Source organism: Coregonus lavaretus (genome assembly GCF_964263955.1).
Source record: "Coregonus lavaretus genome assembly, chromosome: 27".
NCBI lineage: Eukaryota > Metazoa > Chordata > Actinopteri > Salmoniformes > Salmonidae > Coregonus > Coregonus lavaretus.
The window spans coordinates 1,749,282-1,768,456 of NC_140014.1; the positions used below are offsets into that span (position 1 = coordinate 1,749,282).

A 19,175-nucleotide genomic window follows, 5' to 3' on the forward strand; every position below is an offset into this window, starting at 1 on the left:
TTTTGTATTTTGATTACTGTGCTAGTAAAGTTTGTCTGCCAGTAGCACGGTGTCCTGCGCTTGACTTCGCTCACAGCATACACGTCGTCCTGACAGAATCACACACCATTCATGGAGTCAGCAGGAGCGGCGGTGCCAGCTGGATCAATGGAGGAACGCGTCGAACACCAAGTGGCCATGATCCAGGCTCTCGGCACCGCCATGGAACGGGTGGTGAGCACTATTGAGCGATGGGAAAGAGGGGGTCTGCCTATGTCTCCTCCAATGATACCACCACCATCGGCGATGCCCATCACTTCACCTCCGGGGTCCAGTGGGATTCGGCTCTCGCTCCCGAGGGCTTATGATGGCACAGCGGCCAGGTGTCAGGGTTTCCTGCTCCAGGTTGAACTCTACCTAGCAACCATCCACCCGGTGCCCTCGGGATACGAGAGCGTGTCCGCCCTCATCTCCTGTCTGTCCAGCAAGGCGCTGGAGTGGGCCAACGCCGAGTGGGGGGGAATAGACACCGCTGCTGTCAACTATGCAGAGTTCACCCGCCGCTTCAGGGCAGTATTCGATCATCCACCAGAGGGTAAAGCGGAGGGTGAGCGTCTATTCCACCTTAGACAGGGGAGGAGGAGCACACAGGAGTTCGCGCTGGACTTCTGGACGCTGGCTGCCAACGCGGGATGGAATGAGAGGGCCCTCATCGACCACTACAGATGTAGCCTGAGGGAGGACGTGCGTCAGGAATTGGCCTGCAGGGACACCAACCTCAGCTTCGACCAACTGGTGGACATGTCCATTCGCCTGGATACCCTGTTGGCTACCCGCGGACGTCCGGATTCAGGGCTGTCCATTCCATCCCCCAGCACTTCCGAGCCGACCCCTATGGAGCTCGGAGGTGCTGGTGCTAGGGAGACCAGGAGAGAGACCAGGAGGGAGGCCGTCCCCTGCACCAACTGTGGCCGCAGAGGACACACTGCTGGTTGGTGCTGGGGAGGGTCTCCTAGGAATCGAGGCAGTAGGCAGCGCACTGATGAGTCATTCCAGGTGAGTAGGCACCCAACTCACCCAGAGCTCTCTGTTGCGCATGTGTGTATTAAAGTTGTGTTTCCCGAGGTTTCTCCTCACTCCCAGCATAAGGCACTAGTAGATTCAGGCGCAGCTGGGAATTTTATTGATCGCCAATTCACCTATAAGTTAGGGATTCCTATTGTACCTGTTGATGTGCCCTTCCCCATCCATGCCCTAGGTAGCCGCCCTTTGGGGTCAGGATTTATTAGGGAAGTCACAGCGTGTCTCAGGATGAAAACGCAGGAGGGCCATGAGGAGATACTACGTTTGTATTTGATTGATTCTCCTGCGTTTCCCGTGGTGTTGGGGCTTCCCTGGTTACATCTCATGACCCCAACATTTCATGGCAACAGAGGGCTCTCAAGGGATGGTCTGATCAGTGTTTCGGGCGGTGTGTAGGTGTTTCCGTAGGGGCAACGATGGTGGAAAGCCCGAACCAAGTTCCCACCATGCACATTCCACCTGAGTATGCCGATTTGGCACTTGCCTTCTGTAAAAAGAAGGCGACTCAATTACCACCTAATTGACAGGGGGATTGTGCGATAGACCTCCAAGTAGGCGCTGCGCTTCCGCGTAGTCATGTGTATCCTCTGTCTCATGAGGAGACAGCGGCTATGGAGACATACGTCACCGAATCTCTGAGACAGGGATACATACGGCCGTCCATTTCCCCTGCGTACTCAAGTTTCTTTTTTGTGAAGAAGAAGGATGGGGGTTTACGCCCGCGTATTGATTACCGTGGTCTCAATCAGATCACAATCAAATACAGCTATCCTCTCCCTGTGATTGCTAGTATGACGGAGTCATTATACGGGGCACGGTTCTTCGAAAAAATTGGATCTCAGGAGCGCGTACAACCTGGTGCGCATTAGGGAGGGAGATGAGTGGAAGACAGCATTCAGTACCACCTCGGGTCACTATGAGTACCTCGTCATGCCATACGGTTTAATGAATGCTCCTTCGGTCTTCCAATCATTTGTGGACGAGATTTTCCGGGACTTGCATGGACAGAGTGTAGTGGTGTATATTGATGACATTCTAATTTACTCCGCTACACGAGCCGAGCATGTGTCCCTGGTGCGTCGAGTGCTTGGTAGACTGTTAGAGCATGACCTGTATGCGAAGGCGGAGAAATGTCTGTTCTTCCAGGAGTCCATCTCCTTCCTGGGACATCGGTTGTCCGCGTCAGGGGTGGAGATGGAGATTGACCGCGTTTCAGCCGTGCATAATTGGCAGACTCCCACCACGGTGGAGCGGTTCTTGGGTTTTGCCAATTACTACCGGAGGTTTATCCGGGGCTTTGGACAGGTAGCAGCTCCCATTACCTCCCTGCTAAAGGGGGTCCGGTGCATCTGCAGTGGTCGGCTGAGGTGGACAGGGCGTTTAGACATCTGAAGGACCTGTTTACCTCGGCTCCGGTGCTGGCACATCCTGATCCCTCTTTGGCGTTCCAAGTTGAGGTGGATGCATCCGAGGCTGGGATCGGCGCTGTGCTGTCTCAGCGCTAGGGTACGCCACCAAAACTCTGCCCCTGTGCTTTCTATTCTAAGAAGCTCAGTCCGGCGGAGCGCAATTATGACGTGGAGGACAGGGAGCTGTTAGCTGTGGTTCAAGCCCTGAAGGTGTGGAGGCATTTGCTTGAGGGGGCTAAACACCCTTTTCTCATTCTGACTGACCATCGTAACCTGGAGTACATCCGGGCAGCGAGGAGGCTGAACCCTCGCCAGGCAAGGTGGGCTATGTTTTTCTCCCGATTTGTATTTAAGCTCACCTATAGACCAGGGTCATAGAACACTAAGGCAGACGCCCTGTCCCGACTATATGACACAGAGGAGAGGTCCATTGAGCCCACTCCCATACTCCCGGAGTCTTGTCTGGTGGCACCGGTGGTATGGGAGGTTGATGCGGACATCGAGCGGGCGTTACGTACCGATCCTACTCCCCCACAGTGTCCAGAGGGTCGGAAGTACGTGCCGCTCGAGGTTCGCGATCGATTGATATATTGGGCTCACATGTCACCCTACTCTGGTCATCCTGGTATTGGTCGGACAGTGCACTGCCTTAGTGGGAAGTACTGGTGGCCCACTTTAGCTAAGGACGTGAGGGTTTATGTTTCCTCCTGCTCGGTGTGCGCCCAGTGTAAGGCGCCTAGACACCTAACCAGAGGGAAGTTACAACCCCTACCCGTTCCACAATGGCCGTGGTCTCACCTATCGGTGGATTTTGTCACGGACCTTCCCCCCTCCCAGGGGAACACGACGATCTTGGTCGTTGTGGATCGGTTTTCGAAGGCCTGCCGTCTCATTCCTATGCCAGGTCTCCCTACTGCCATACAAACTGCTGACGCCCTGTTCACACACGTCTTCCGGCACTACGGGGTGCCTGAGGATATAGTGTCTGATCGGGGTCCCCAGTTCACCTCTAGAGTCTGGAGGGTGTTTATGGAACGTCTGGGGGTCTCGATTAGTTTTCTACAGGCTAGGCCTACTATATTTATTTTTCAACTTTCCTAATATTAAGCACATTAATTATATTTACAACAGGTGCATGATAATGGTCCATTCTAAATCAAAACAAATGTCACACATATATTATTTAGTATATGTAAAGACAAGATTAAATCAAGAATATATTATATTTTCCCTTTTTAGTCGCACACCTCATGTAGCCTAGCCCATAGTCCTATATGTTTTAATAAGGTTTGTATCACAACTAAAGTGGCCAAGTAACTTTTTTAAATTAAGCACATTAATCCACTTTACAAGGGGTGTAGAGCCTAACTGTCATACATAAGCAGCGCGTGAGTTTCAAGTTTGGGGAAGATCATTTTCACCATAAAAATGCACCTTTATAATAAAAGCAATACATGCATAATCACACTTATGGTCACTTTTGATAATGGTGTTTTCCCGCTAATGGAACATTCACACTTAAAGCCTACTGCGTTCTGATCTGTTGGGTCGGCCTCATTGCGTAAAAATGTTATTTTGATGCTAGTGGTTGTATTAATTTGGGATCTATCGCATCCCACAACTGTCCCAGACTATGTTTGGAATATTTATTTCTCGTACAGAATAGACTAGGTCGACTTTTGTACTATGGGGGATAGTAGACTGACATAGGCTAGTGCTTTTGCTGTTCGTTAGGCCTACTCATCTTGTTGGCTGACGAAAAGTAAATGTGGACAGTTCCACATCTTCAATATGCACCTCGGAATTGGATAAGGACGTGTGCAGTTGCGTCCCCGATGTGTCTGTCTTCACTTGTAGCCTGTGAGAAAGACCCGATCACGTGATGGAGAGCCATGTGAGTTAGAGGTGATTCGGAGCGTGCAGCACTCAGGGAGAAGGGCACAACGGCCACTGGCCGCAAAAGGCATGGATTTTTTTAGGGTGCATTATGGCCACACAAAGGGGAAGCCACCGTGAAATTCTAGGCATTATCAAGTGCTTGTCAAATTGTGAATGAGTGACTGATGTAGTTTTTACAGCCTGTGCAAAAAACTAAGCAGAGCTCATGCCTTTCAAGTGACTTTTTTCAAATAATTGTTAGAGTTGCATTACAATGTATTAAAAATCAAAACATATAGCCCAACGTTTGTAGAACAACTAAAGTTACATTAATAACTGTAAATTAAGCATAAAGGAATACCTATTTCTTTGTTAACCGCTCAACATAGAATAGCCGCATGTGCGCACTCCCTCAAATCGTTTGGAGAAAATATCCTTTCTATTTTATTCAGCTTTGTTCAATTGTATTATTCATACTATAAAATTATGCCACGGAATTCTAAGCAAATCTTGTCTGCTAAATTAACTAGGGTAGCCCACAGCCATTTGACATAGCCAAATCAGGACCTAACATAAGGACCACTCAGAGTATGCTATTCTGTTCTTCTGAAATAGACTACATTTTCTTCATATCAGTCTTCTTTAGACCTTTCTAAAATAAATACTGGATTTATTGTGAAGGTGTAGGCTATATTACATGGATTTATTAGACTTTTTCAAATGTAGATTTTCCAAAGGTCAGGATCAGTGGCTTGTAGGCTATGTGTGGAAGCCAAGAGATGCTAAATCTGTTTAAGTTAATTAACGGTCAATTACCATGAGACAGACAGTTATTTGCTTCACAATCACCATCTGACGAAATTTCGTGACCGCCACAGCCCTAGCCTCACCCTAATAATTGGGTCCCTTTCCACCTCATAACTAAGCCTACTGTTCTAAGTTGGTGGTGCACATGTAGGCTATAGCCTGTTTTAGAGAAATGTCATCATCGAATATTGTAAGATCTTTCATTGTCTGCATACAGTGCCTTGCAAAAGTATTCATCCACCTTGGCATTTTTCCTATTTTGTTGCATTACAACCTGTAATTTAAATTGATTTTTATTTGGATTTCATGTAATGGACATGCACAAAATAGTCCAACTTGGTGAAGTGAAATGAAAAAAATAACTTGTTTCAAGAAATTCTAAAAAATAAATAACGGAAAAGTGGTGCGTACATACAGTGGGGAAAAAAAAGTATTTAGTCAGCCACCAATTGTGCAAGTTCTCCCACTTAAAAAGATGAGAGAGGCCTGTAATTTTCATCATAGGTACACGTACATAATGACAGACAAATTGAGAAAAGAAATTCCAGAAGATCACATTGTAGGATTTTTAATGAATTTATTTGCAAATTATGGTGGAAAATAAGTATTTGGTCACCTACAAACATGCAAGATTTCTGGCTCTCACAGACCTGTAACTTCTTCTTTAAAAGGCTCCTCTGTCCTCCACTCGTTACCTGTATTAGTGGCACCTGTTTGAACTTGTTATCAGTATAAAAGACACCTGTCCACAACCTCAAACAGTCACACTCCAAACTCCACTATGGCCAAGACCAAAGAGCTGTCAAAGGACACCAAAAACAAAATTGTAGACCTGCACCAGGCTGGGAAGACTGAATCTGCAATAGGTAAGCAGCTTGGTTTGAAGAAATCAACTGTGGGAGCAATTATTAGGAAATGGAAGACACTGATAATCTCCCTCGATCTGGGGCTCCACGCAAGATCTCACCCCGTGGGGTCAAAATGATCACAAGAACGGTGAGCAAAAATCCCAGAACCACACGGGGGGACCTAGTAAATGACCTGCAGAGAGCTGGGACCAAAGTAACAAAGCCTACCATCAGTAACACACTACGCCGCCAGGGACTCAAATCCTGCAGTGCCAGACGTGTCCCCCTGCTTAAGCCAGTACATGTCCAGGCCCGTCTGAAGTTTTTTGCTAGAGTGCATTTGGATGATCCAGAAGAGGATTGGGAGAATGTCATATGGTCAGATGAAACCAAAATATAACTTTTTGGTAAAAACTCAACTCGTCGTGTTTGGAGGACAAAGAATGCTGAGTTGCTCCAGATCTCAACCCCATAGAAAATCTTTGGAGGGAGTTGAAAGTCCGTGTTGCCCAGCGACAGCCCCAAAACATCACTGCTCTAGAGGAGATCTGCATGGAGGAATGGGCCAAAATACCAGCAACAGTGTGTGAAAACCTTGTGAAGACTTACAGAAAATGTTTGACCTGTGTCATTGCCAACAAAGGGTATATAACAAAGTATTGAGAAACTTTTGTTATTGACCAAATACTTATTTCCACCATAATTTGCAAATAAATTCATAAAAAATCCTACAATGTGATCTTCTTGATTTTTTTTCACATTTTGACTGTCATAGTTGACGTGTACCTATGATGAAAATAACAGGCCTCTCTCATCTTTTTAAGTGGGAGAACTTGCACAATTGGTGGCTGACTAAATACTCCCCCCCCCCCCCCCCCACTTTATTCAATGGGGGAAGATTACCATCACAATATGGACACATAGAGAAAGTAATCCGACATGACACCCCTCCGACATGACACATGACACCCTCTCTCTCCCTCCCTCCCTTCTATCTCTTTCTCCCTCTTCTCTCTCAATCACTCTCTTCCCCCCCCCCCTCCCTCCTTCAATTCAATTCAAAGGGCTTTATTGGCATGGGAAACATATGTTTACATTGCCAAAGCAAGTGAAATAGATAATAAGCAAAAGTGAAATAAACAACAGTAAACATTACACTCACAAAAGTTCCAAAGGAATAGAGACATTTCAAATGTCATATTATGGCTATATACAGTGTTGTAACGATGTGCAAATAGTTAAAGTACAAAAGGGAAAATAAATAAACATAAATATGGGTTGTATTTACAAAGGTGTTTGTTATTCACTGGTTGCCCTTTTCTTGTGGCAACAGGTCACAAATCTTGCTGCTGTGATGGCACACTGTGTTATTTCACCCAATGGATATGGGAGTTTATCAAAATTGGATTTGTTTTCTAATACTTTGTGGGTCTGTGTAATCTGAGGGAAATATGTGTCTATAATATGGTCATACATTTGGCAGGAGGTTAGGAAGTGCAGCTCAGTTTCCACCTCATTTTGTGGGCAGTTTGCACATAGCCTGTCTTCTCTTGAGAGCCAGGTCTGCCTACGGCGGTCTCTCTCAATAGCAAGGCTATGCTCACTGAGTCTGTACATAGTCAAAGCTTTCCTTAATTTGGGGTCAGTCACAGTGGTCAGGTATTCTGCCACTGTGTACTCTCTGTTTAGGGCCAAATAGCATTCTAGTTTGCTCAGTTTTTTTGTTAATTCTTTCCAATGTGTCAAGTAATTATCTTTTTGTTTTCTCATGATTTGGTTGGGTCTAATTGTGTTGCTGTCCCGGGCCTCTGTGGGGTTTGTTTGTGTTTGTGAACAGAGCCCCAGGACCATCTTGCTTAGAGGACTGTTCTCCATCATCTCTCTGTAGGTGAAGGCATGCATTATTTGGTGTTTTACGTTGTACACAGAGGATATTTTTGCAGAATTCTGAAAGCAGAGCCTTGATTTGGTGTTTGTAGCATTTTGTGAATTCTTGGTTGGTGAGCGGACCCCAGACCTCACAACCATAAAGGGAAATGGGTTCTATAACTGATTCATGTATTTTTAGCCAGATCCTAATTGGTATGTCAAATTTTATGTTCCTTTTGATGGGGTAGAAGGCACTTCTTGCCTTGTCTCTCAGATCATTCACAACTTTGTGGAAGTTACCTGTGGCGCTGATGTTTAGGCCAAGGTATATATCCTTTTTTTGTGTGCTCTAGGGCAACGGTGTCTAGATTTAATTTGTATTTCTGGTCCTGGCAACTGGACCTTTTTTGGAACACAATTTTAAAAGTTTTACTTTGAATTACTGTCAGGGCCCAGGTCTAACAGAATATGTTCAGAAGATCTAGGTGCTGTTGTAGGCCCTCCTTGGTTGGGGACAGAAGCACCAGATAATCAGCAAACACTAGACATTTGACTTCAGATTCTAGTAGGGTGAGGCCAAGTGCTGCAGACTGATCTAGTGTCCTCGCCAATTCGTTGATATATACATTGAAGAGGGTGGGACTCAAACTGCATCCCTGTCTCACCCCACAGCGTTTTGGGAATAAATGTTTTAACCGCACACTAATTGTTTGTGTACATCGATTTTATAATATTGTATGTTTTTCAACCCCTACACCGCTTTCCATCTATTTGTACAGCAGACCCTCATTTCAAATTGAGTCAAAAGCTTTTTGTAAATAAAAAAACCATGAGAATACTTTTTTTTGGTTTGTTTGCTTGTCAATTAGGGTGTGCAGGGTGAATACGTTGTCTGTTGTACGGTAATTAGGTAAAAAGCAAATTTGACATTTGCTCAGTATGTTGTTTTCACTGAGGAAATGCACGAGTCTGCTGTTAATGATAATATAGAGGATTTTCCCAAGGTTGCTGTTGACGCATATTCCACAGTAGTTATTGGGGTCAAATTTGTCTCCACTTTTGTGGATTGGGGTGATCATTCCTTGGTTCCAAATATTGGGGAAAATGCCAGAGCTGAGGATGATGTTAAATAGTTTAAATATAGCCAACTGGAATTTGTGGTCTATATATTTTATCATTTCATTTAGGATACCAGCAACACCACAAGCCTTTTTGGGATGGAGGGTTTGTATTTTGTCCTGTAGTTTATTCAAATGTCATTGGAGAATCTAGTGTGTCCTTGTAGTCTTCACCCTCCCCCCCCCCCTCTCTCTCATTCTCCCCCCCTACATCCTATCTCCCTCCTTGAATGAATGAATATTTACATTTACATTTTAGTCATTTAGCAGACGCTCTTATCCAGAGCGACTTACAGTTAGCGCATACATTATTTTATCGAACCCACAACCCTGGCGTTGCAAACGCCATGCTCTACCAACTGAGCTACATCCCCTGCCGGCCATTCCCTCCCCTACCCTGGACGACGCTGGGCCAATTGTGCGCCGCCCCATGGGTCTCCCGGTCGCGGCCGGCTATGACAGAGCCTGGATTCGAACCAGGATCCACTGCGCCACTCGGGAGGTTAATAATAATGCCATTCTTTGCAAGGTATTGGAAAACGTCCCTGGTCTTTGTGGTTGAATCTGTACTTGAAATTCTCTACTCAACTGAGGGACCTTACAAATAATTGTATGTGTTAGGTACAGAGATGGGGTAATCATTCAAAAATCAGGTTAACCACTAATTGCACACAGAGTGAGTCCAATTGACATCAAACTTTTTACTGTCTGTCTGCCTGCCTGTCTGTCTGCCTGTGTCTGTCTGTCTGTCTTTGTCTGCCTGTCTGTCTGTGTCAGCCTGTCTGTGGGAGAGAGGAGGGAGACAGAGGAGGGAGAGAGTGATGAGAGGAGGGGAGGCAGGGAAAAAAGGAGGGAGAGAGAATGAAGGGGGGAGGAGAAAGAGAGAGAAAAGGGGGAGAGTGGGGAGGGAGTGGTGAGAGGGTGAAGGAGGGAAAGAGTGAGGGAGGGGTAGAGAGAGACGGAGAGGGTGAGAAAGGGGGGAGAGGGTGGAGGGGTGAAAGAAGGGGGAACCTGAGAGAAAAGAGAATGAGGGGTGGACAAAGGGGTAGAGAGTGTGAGAGACACAGACATGCTGCTGAGCACTGCTGTCCTGCAGTATTAATCCGTTCTGGTCGTCACTAGTTACCACAGCCACAAAGTCATAAACTCCGCCTATTTCTACAATGTATCTTCTTAAAATTAGATTTTAAACCTAAACCAAACCACATTCCTTATTTTATGCCTAACCCTAACCTTAAATTAAGACCAAAAACCCAATGTATAGTTTTCTTGAATTTTTGTGGCTGCGCTTTCAAGTGGAAACCCATTTTTGTTTTGAGAACACTATTCTTTTTCCCGCATTGAACACATATCTCCGGCCATTTTTCATAGTTTAGATTCTAACCATAGAAATAGAATGAATAGAACTGTGACCCCATTCACGTCAATGACGGCATAATGGGTGGATAAGCGGCTATTTGCTAGTGTACCCGTAAAATCAAAGCAGGAAGTAAAATCACGAACTAAAGGCAGGAAGTGTACCCATCAATCTGTACTGTGATTTGTTGAATAAACTCAATTGCCGTTAAAAAAAAAATATTCCATTGCATGAGCCACATCAGTTACCATCAATTGAATTAATATTCCACATTACCAGGCAGCCATTGATAGCGTACCCATGAGTTTACTAGTGAAATTGCAAGGGTTAGTGGTTCCAATGCCGTTGTATTTATTATATTTCTATAATTATAACCACGCCCCATTTATTTCACAATAACCAATGAAACGTCTATGAAACTAATGCACCAACGCGCCTGCTCCGTGGATGATAACACGTGGTTCTTGGCAAACAACGCAGACGCACACGGTGCTTCAACAATGGCGGCCGATGGATGCAGTTTTTCGTTGGGTCTACCCTGCGTTTTCTCTCCAAAATCACGCCAATACCTAGCTTTATTTTCCCAGGATGGCAGACTCCGTATATGGAACACAGATAGTAAAATACTTCATCAAGAATACGTGCCTTCAGCCCACTTGAGTGCCACTTGTACCTGCATAGCTTGGGGACCATGCCGAATGGCCAAGGTATGTGTAGGGGGAGGCATAGCCATAGGCCCGGACGAGCATGCTAGGAAATAATGTTCTGATAACTTGATCAAATATATATGAACATATTTACTTAATTAGATGTATATTTGTGGTAAAGTATCATATTTAGTCGTTTACCATTATGTAATGTGAACTGCGTAGCAAAGTAATTACAATTTTAGCTTCGCTAGCAACGAGCTAGTTCGTTACCTCAACTGTCCTGCAGGACGCACATGTTTGTCGCACATGGTGGTTGTTCCAAAATGTTTGCCACACGTCTCTTTTAAAGTGTCATGATTAATACCAAAATCCACTTTTCTGTAAAACAAATGCATATAGTGACCACCAGTAAAAATGAATTTGCATTTCAAATACGAACACGTTAAATGTAACTAGCTATCAATTTAGCGAACCGTAAATGGTTACTGGACCTAGCTAGCTAGGTTAGCCTCTCTAGCTAGCTATTCACCATTCATGACGCAGATTCAGATTACCAAATCCTTATTTTTACTACCCCAATGGTTTTCTTTGTACAAGCCCCACCGTAACATATAACACTACACGAGACTGATGTTGTAATGATTTGAATAGCATTTAATTTTACTAGATACGTTTGACTCCGTTTCATTATCGTTTCACCATCGTTTCCTAGCCTTGTCAGCTAGCTAGCTAACGTTATATACCCACTGACAATTTACTAGGTAAGTATGACAAAGTGAATTATACCCCCAATCAGCATTCCACGGCTTCTGTACCTAGTGTTACATTGTCACTTCAAACTGTAAGAATAACCTGTAGGATAACCCTTTTTGGTTCCTTGTTGTTGAACCTTTAAACCCAACGAATAGTTATTTGTTGAAAAGTGTTCCTGGAACCAGAAAGAACAAAATAACCCATTGTGGTTCTAGGTAGCATACATTTTTATCTAAAAGTGTAACGTTAGCTAGATACCAGCGAGTTGACTACACGTAACATAATTTGATTTGTGACCATAAACGAAATCGTTTTGACAACAAAATACCTTTGTGATTTAGCATATGCCATTGATGTTGTGGTCTAGTTTCATGATTTCAGGTTTCTGTCAGTGCAAGGTTTAAACTTGTACAGTATGGTGATTTATCAGATCACCCATAGATGAGGCCCTCCAAACAGAAAAGGAAAACAAAAGTGGTGTCAATCAAAGTCAATAAAAAACGTGATTGACTTAACTGTATACTTTTACTACAGGAGGGACCTCTGAGGAAGAAGAGGAAATCAGAGGCAGGACATGTGGAGGAGCAGGTGGACTTGTTGGCTCTGGGCACGGTGGTGGGCAGCATTATCATCTACAGCACAGTGAAGGGGGCACTGCACTGCACACTGGTAAGGACTGGGATGTAGCGCGACTGAAGTATCAATCATATTCAGATGAATGTTGCTTGCTCAATGCAACAAAATGGTTGACTTTGTGTTTGAACATGGTACTTAAAAAAAAATATATTATGAAAGGCTGCATTGACAAGTCACTGGGGTTAAAGTTCTGTCACTGTGACGGATATCTGTCATATGCATTCTGGAGCGTTTTCTTCTTTTTGATCAGTGTAGATCCGCAGTAAAAAAAATCTCTGGGGTTGTTGGAGATGACAGCCTAATAGACAGAAGCTTGTCTGTTCTACGAAATGTATTCTCAAATTGTATATACACTGTGTGCACTGAACTCACATGCGTGACTGTTGATTACACGCCAATGTTCAGATGAAGGGAGTTAAATAGTTTATAATGCGCACCACAGCAGTGCTCAAATCTGACAGCTGGATGTAGCCTACTGTAGCTGCAAAGTAATTCAAAGCCTACACTTTAACACTCAGGATGTAACGTTCCAGTGGTACTTTCCATGTAATGTTATGAAAACAAAATCCGATAACCTCATAGTAGAATAGTTTACCTAGTCGGCTTGTGTGTTCTATGCAATATATATATATTCCTCACCAGGCACATTCAAGTTCAGAGCTTTAGGAGGGAAAGTTATTCTGACAAGCAGTCAATGCACAACAGTTCTTAACGCTACCGCGGGAAAACACTTTTGAAAAGTTTTTGCATCTGTTAAAAAAAAGAGGGGTATCCCAGTTTTACATTGCTACCACATTTATTTAGCTGCTCCTGAAATTGTGTGCGTGGCATCATTTTATAAATGCAGTTTTACAACCTGAGTTTCAAGCATGGTATAGGCACAGCTGTGCAAAATAGCTATATTAAAGGGACAATGGTGTCTTAAAAGGGCAATGACATGCTTTGTAATGAAGCAAACATTTTCCATGTTAATAATTACATTTATAATACAACTTATAATTAATAACAATCAGGATGTTGTCCAATGGGGTGAATGCATTTGGAGAAACCCCATGCTTTAGCCTATGTACATTTTTATAGGCACCATGCTTCCTTTAGTTGGGCTACAGGTGACAATTCTTATTGTGAATAGCACATCTGATAATATAGACCCCTCCAAACAAAACTCTTGACCTCGAAGCCAGTTCCACTGCATTTTTTTCATTGTTCCCTTCAAATCACGGACTGATTTAGACCTGGGACACCATCTGTGTGTAATTAATTATTAGGTAGGACAGAAAACCAGCAGGCTCCTGACCTCTGAGGGTAAGAGTTTGAATACCCCTGATATAGACTATGCATGGTCCAATATGTTAAAATAATTATAATTTTTACACGCTAGTTATTGGGCCCATTTCTGGAGGTGGAAATTATATTTTAGATGGGGTCCGCATCCTTTTATTTGTTTTAATTTGAGTAGAATGTACTTTTATTAAAAAAAAGAAGTCACCAGGACTGAGATTCTCAGTCCTTCTACATATAAATTATCCCCGGGAGGGCCCCACATCTTCTAAGCAAGGGGAATGGAATTGGTCAAACTCAACCGTTTAATACATGTACAAAATTATCCTTTTCCCTAAAAGCATGATGGTCATCACTTTCTTAGATGAAAGGGGTGGTTAACCTGACCCCAGACAATCGAGCTGAGATCAACTTAAAGGAAAATTCCACACCAGAGCTCTCTTTTGGTATTTGTTTCATTAGTCCATTGTTGACCGCCCTAAAATGTTTTGCTTGTCAGCCCTAACCTTTTCAAGATATTTAACTTTCAAAATACAGAAATCATCCCCCGTATGATGCATTTCGCATTAAATGATGCATTAAGGTCCAGGCATGCGATTTTTTTTGTTTGTATTTTTGCTTTAAACATGCATGTAATTTCACAATTACATTTGTCGTCAACCTTGCATCTCTGGTATTATATAATTATTATTGAAATGTCTGATACTATGTCTTTATCCATATTGTAAGCCCTATGATAATTTATTTGGAGTGAAATGTTATCTCACGTTATTAAGGATCATATTTGACCACTGCTCATCTCTGCTCCGTCCCAGGATGGAGGTCACAGTGGCGGAGTGAACTGTGTGCAGTGGCACCCCGAGGACGGCCTGCTGTACAGCGGCTCAGACGACACACACATCGTAGAGTGGGACCTGCGGACAGGCAAGACTTGCTGGTGGGTACCTGCCCTTTCTGTGGGGGGGGGGGGGGGGGGGTGTTGTTTGTAGAAATCGATGTCCCTTAAACAGTAGTCTAAAATCAGAAGGTGATTTTATTTGTTCCCCCACGTTTTCAGAGAAACAACCCAAACATTTTTTGGACATTAGACTGTAAAAACACAAGTATTCCCACGCGTAATACAGATAAGTGATTGTATACAAATGTAAGCAAGGTTTGAAATGATTGTTTTAGTCAAATATTCTATATTTTTGGGCCTCTTGCGGTCAATTTGCAGGCTACAAATTATTTGTAGTAGATTTGTAGGTCCCCTGGCCATCCGCTCAATCTATTTGATGATCCCGGTCTTGCAGGGTCTCTCAGCAGTATTGTAAGGAATAAGGATTGTTGGAACGTGGTTTAAAGTATAGAGCAGTGGGTGCCAGACTCCTTACAAAGGCAAACGTCCAAGAGAAATCAAAGCATCTGGAATAGTTAGAATGTGCATCTGTATCAATGTGATTTAGAATTTAGTAAACCTGTGTCTTGGGTGGTGTAGCAATAATTGCAGCCTCCCCCAGCACACATATATATATATATATATATATATATATATATATATGTATATGTATATATATGTATGTATGTATGTATGTGTGTATATATATATATATATATATATGTATGTATGTATGTATGTATGTGTTGGTGTGAGTTCAAACCTGTCCCACTGCCCATTGACACTCCAATCCTATGTTTTCTCTCTCCAACTATGTCTTTAATAAACAATCTTGGGTGGGTGGGAATTAAAGGGGTCGGAATTGTTTCTATCTGTATTTTATGGAAGACCTATTAATTGTCCGTTTTCTCAACAGTAAGTGGAAGGCGGACCGTGCGTCAGTGACCAGTCTGTGTGTGAGTCCTGATGGCAAGCTGCTGCTCTCAGCGGGACATACCATCAAGATGTGGGACCTCAAGACCAAGGAGCTGTACAGGGTAAGTTAGAGGGACCTGTCCAGCAGTGACATGGCCTACATTCACATGAATTCATCACGCAACTATCCAGGCAAACGGACACACCAAGGGTCCTATCCTCATGTTCGAGTTCATTTACAGTGCATTCGGAAAGTATTCAGACCCCTTGACTTTTTCCACATTTTGTTATAGCCCCTAAAAATGATTTAAAAATGTTTCCCCCCTGAACAATCTACACACAATACCCTGTAATGACTAAGCAAAAATAGTTTTTTTTAGAGCTTTTTGCAAATGGAAAAAAATTAATGAAATATCACATTTACATAAGTATTCAGACCCTTTACTCTGTACTTTGTTGAAGCACCTTTGGCAAGGATATAATAATAATATATAATATGCCATTTAGCAGACGCTTTTATCCAAAGCGACTTACAGTCATTACAGCCTCGTTTGCTTGGGTATGTTTGCAACTGTATTTAGGGAGTTTGTCCCATTCTTCCCTGCAGATCCTCTCAAGCTCTGTCAGGTTTGATGGGGAGCGTCGCTGCACAGCTATTTTCAGGTTTCTAGAGATGTTCGATCGGTTTCAAGTCTGGGTCTGGCTGGGCCACTCAAGGACATTCAGATACTTGTCCCAAAGCCACTCCTGCATTGTCTTGGCTGTGTGCTTAGGGTAGTTGTCCTGTTGAAGGTGAACCTTCACCACAGCCTGAGATCCTGAGCGCACTGGAGCAGGTTTTCATCAAGTACCTCTGTACTTTGCTCCTTTAATCTTTCCCTTAAACCTGACTAGTCTCCCAGTCCCTGCAGCTGAAAAACATCACCATAGCATAATGTTGCCACCAATGCTTCACCGTAGGGATGTTGCCAGGTTTTCTCCAGACGTGATGCTTTGCATTCAGTCCAAAGAGTTCAATCTTGGTTTCATCAGACCAGATAATCTCGTTTCTCATGGTCCGAGAGTCCTTTAGGTACCTTTTGGCAAAAACAAAGCGGGCTGTCATGTGCCTTTTACTGAGGAGTGGCTTCTGTCTGGCCACTCTACCATAAAGGCCTGATTGGTGGAGTGCTGCAGAGATGTGAGAACCTTCCAGAAGGACAATCATCTCCACAGAGGAACTCTGGAGCTCTGTCAGTGACCTTTGGGTTCTTGGTCACCTCCCTGACCAAGACCTTAAATAGACAGGTGTGTGCATTTTACATTTACATTTTAGTCATTTAGCAGACGCTCTTATTCAGAGCGACTTACAGTTAGTGAGTGCATACATTATTTTTTTATTTTTCATACCCCCCAGTGGGAATCGAACCCACAACCCCTGCTCTACATCCCTGCCGACCATTCCCTCCCCTGGACGACGCTGGGCCAATTGTGCGCCGCCCCATGGGTCTCCCGGTCGCGGCCGGCTACGACAGAGCCTGGATTCAAACCAGGATCTCTAGTGGCACAGCTAGCACTGCGATGCAGTGCCTTAGACCACTGCGCCACTCGGGAGATGTGCCTTTCCAAATCATGTCCGATCAATTGAATTTACCACAGGTGGACTCCAATCAAGTTGTAGAAACATCTGAAGGATGATCAATGGAAACAGGATGTACCTGAGCTCAATTTCGAGTCTCATAGCAAAGGGTCTGAATACTTATGTAAACTGTTTATTTGGAATAAATTAGCAAAAATGTCTTACCCTGTCATTATGGGGTATTGTGTAGATTGAGGGGTAAAACAATATTTTAGTCTATTTTAGAATAAGTCTGTGACGCAACAACATTTGGAAAAAGGCAAGGTGTCTGAATACTGTCTGACTGAACTGTATATTTCCATGTAGCACCCTCATAACCGTCAATACAAACGGATCCATTGTAGTGCTGACTCCATTTAGTCGATTGTTTGGTGAATGGGCTGTTGGTCGAGCAGTGGCACATATATAAAAAAACATATATGGCACACGAGACACCTGTCTGAGTGGACTAATCCATTGCTGAGGCCACTGGGATGGCAAAAATGTATTGTCTTGTTTTGAGCGATCCTGTCGATCTTGAGGAAACGCACCTGATTACGCATAGAAGTAGGCCTAGGCTACCTGGCCTGCGTGCAACTGTAGGCCTATAAATGTGCCCGTTTGCGGATCTGATACGATTTCTGATTATAACTCACCATCACTAATGAGCTTCTCAAAGTAACTTTTTCTTTGCCTCAAACAGCAGGTAAACAGTCTGTTTTTACATCCATTGAGAATTACACAATAGTTCCTCATTGTAGCCTGTTTGAAAAAATATTTTCCAGCTCTCTCCCTTTTGATAACTACTCGGCATGAAAGGGGAAAAGAATGTCATAGTCTGATCCGGTGGAAACTTCATAAAATAGGCCTACCTGATTACTACTTATCCCTTACGCAAATAGCCTACTGCTGTGTCTGTCAGGAGCTCACTGGCTGGGAAACTCTTGAGCTCCCAGAATATTTTATGCAATGTTGCGAGTTCGGCAGGCCAAGTTAATAGTTGATACATTGTTTCAAGTTCCTTGAATGCGGTGTCCTCTAATGGCACTGATATCTGGCAGGGGAAGAGGGAACAAGTCCATATTCATCCTAGTCATCTCTATTCAGTGAGAAAAAAGGCTGGTTCATGCTATGGCCACAGCAAGCAGAATATCTTTTTTGTGTATGAGTGTTACCACCCTATTTCCGCTCCAGGAGTGTTAGATTTGGGTCGTGTTCAGTAGGCAACAAAACAGAAACGCCTCTTCATTGCAGAACATTTCTGTTGTGTGTCCTAATGAACACGGTCCAGATCAGTGATTACCTCACAAAGGAAGAGGAAAGTATTCAAACGAAACCCCCTGTCTTAGAGGTCTTCGCCAAACTTACATCTCCAACCTGTTTTCATCAGAAGTTCACAGGTCACTCCACAGCCGTGACGACCCTGCGCTTCGCCACCACGCGTCCCCCGGACAGCAATGGCCTCTACTTCCTGTCTGGGGCGGCTCACGACAGACTCATCAGCGTGTGGTGAGAACGGACCACCATAATGCTTCTCTCAATAGACCCACTATACACAGGTTTTTTTTATTTTATTGTGTTGCATGTGATATGAAGTGACTCGTTAAAGGAGCTCCTTTGTAAAAGAGACTTGTCATTTGTCTCGACAGCCTGATTGTATAAAGAATAGGGCTGTCAAATGATTACAATAATTAGTCAAATAATTGCATGACTTTCTGTAGTTAATCGAGAATAATGGCTATTTTTGAATGTGCTCAAATTTGATCCTAAAGAAAGATTTAAAAAGCAGTGTATTGAGTTACAGCCATACGTTGCTTTGTAAGGGAAGGAAACACAAAATAATCTGTATCAAACAAAATGCTCCCCATGTTTACATCTGCGGGTTCTTAAAGTCTTAGTTAAACTCTGAAAAAGAAATTCAAGACTCAAGGCCTTTAAAACAAAGGTCTTAAAACATGCGACAGAGATTACTACAGTGTTTCCATTATATTGTGCCTCTGCTTAAATCTACAAAATTGAACATCAAATAATACTTGAGGCACTTTCAAGATGTTAGAGCTATCCACATGTGCACCTCTGTTTACGTCAAGAGCGTGTGCCAGTGTGAGTCGGGCCGTT

General features: G+C 43.6%; 1 protein-coding gene across 1 annotated transcript in view; it reads left to right on the top strand.

Annotated features, from left to right (window-relative positions):
• The first annotated feature begins 10,832 nt into the window (after positions 1 to 10,832).
• LOC311103149 (WD repeat-containing protein 43-like) overlaps positions 10,833 to 19,175 on the top strand; it is a 43,121-nt gene continuing 34,778 nt past the window's right edge. The window contains exons 1-5 of the mRNA XM_084144699.1: positions 10,833 to 11,055; positions 12,286 to 12,420; positions 14,484 to 14,605; positions 15,462 to 15,582; positions 18,448 to 18,566. Of these exons, the coding sequence (XP_084000825.1) occupies positions 10,849 to 11,055; positions 12,286 to 12,420; positions 14,484 to 14,605; positions 15,462 to 15,582; positions 18,448 to 18,566 (704 nt within the window). The 5' untranslated portion in view covers positions 10,833 to 10,848. The remainder of the gene's footprint in view (positions 11,056 to 12,285; positions 12,421 to 14,483; positions 14,606 to 15,461; positions 15,583 to 18,447; positions 18,567 to 19,175) is intronic.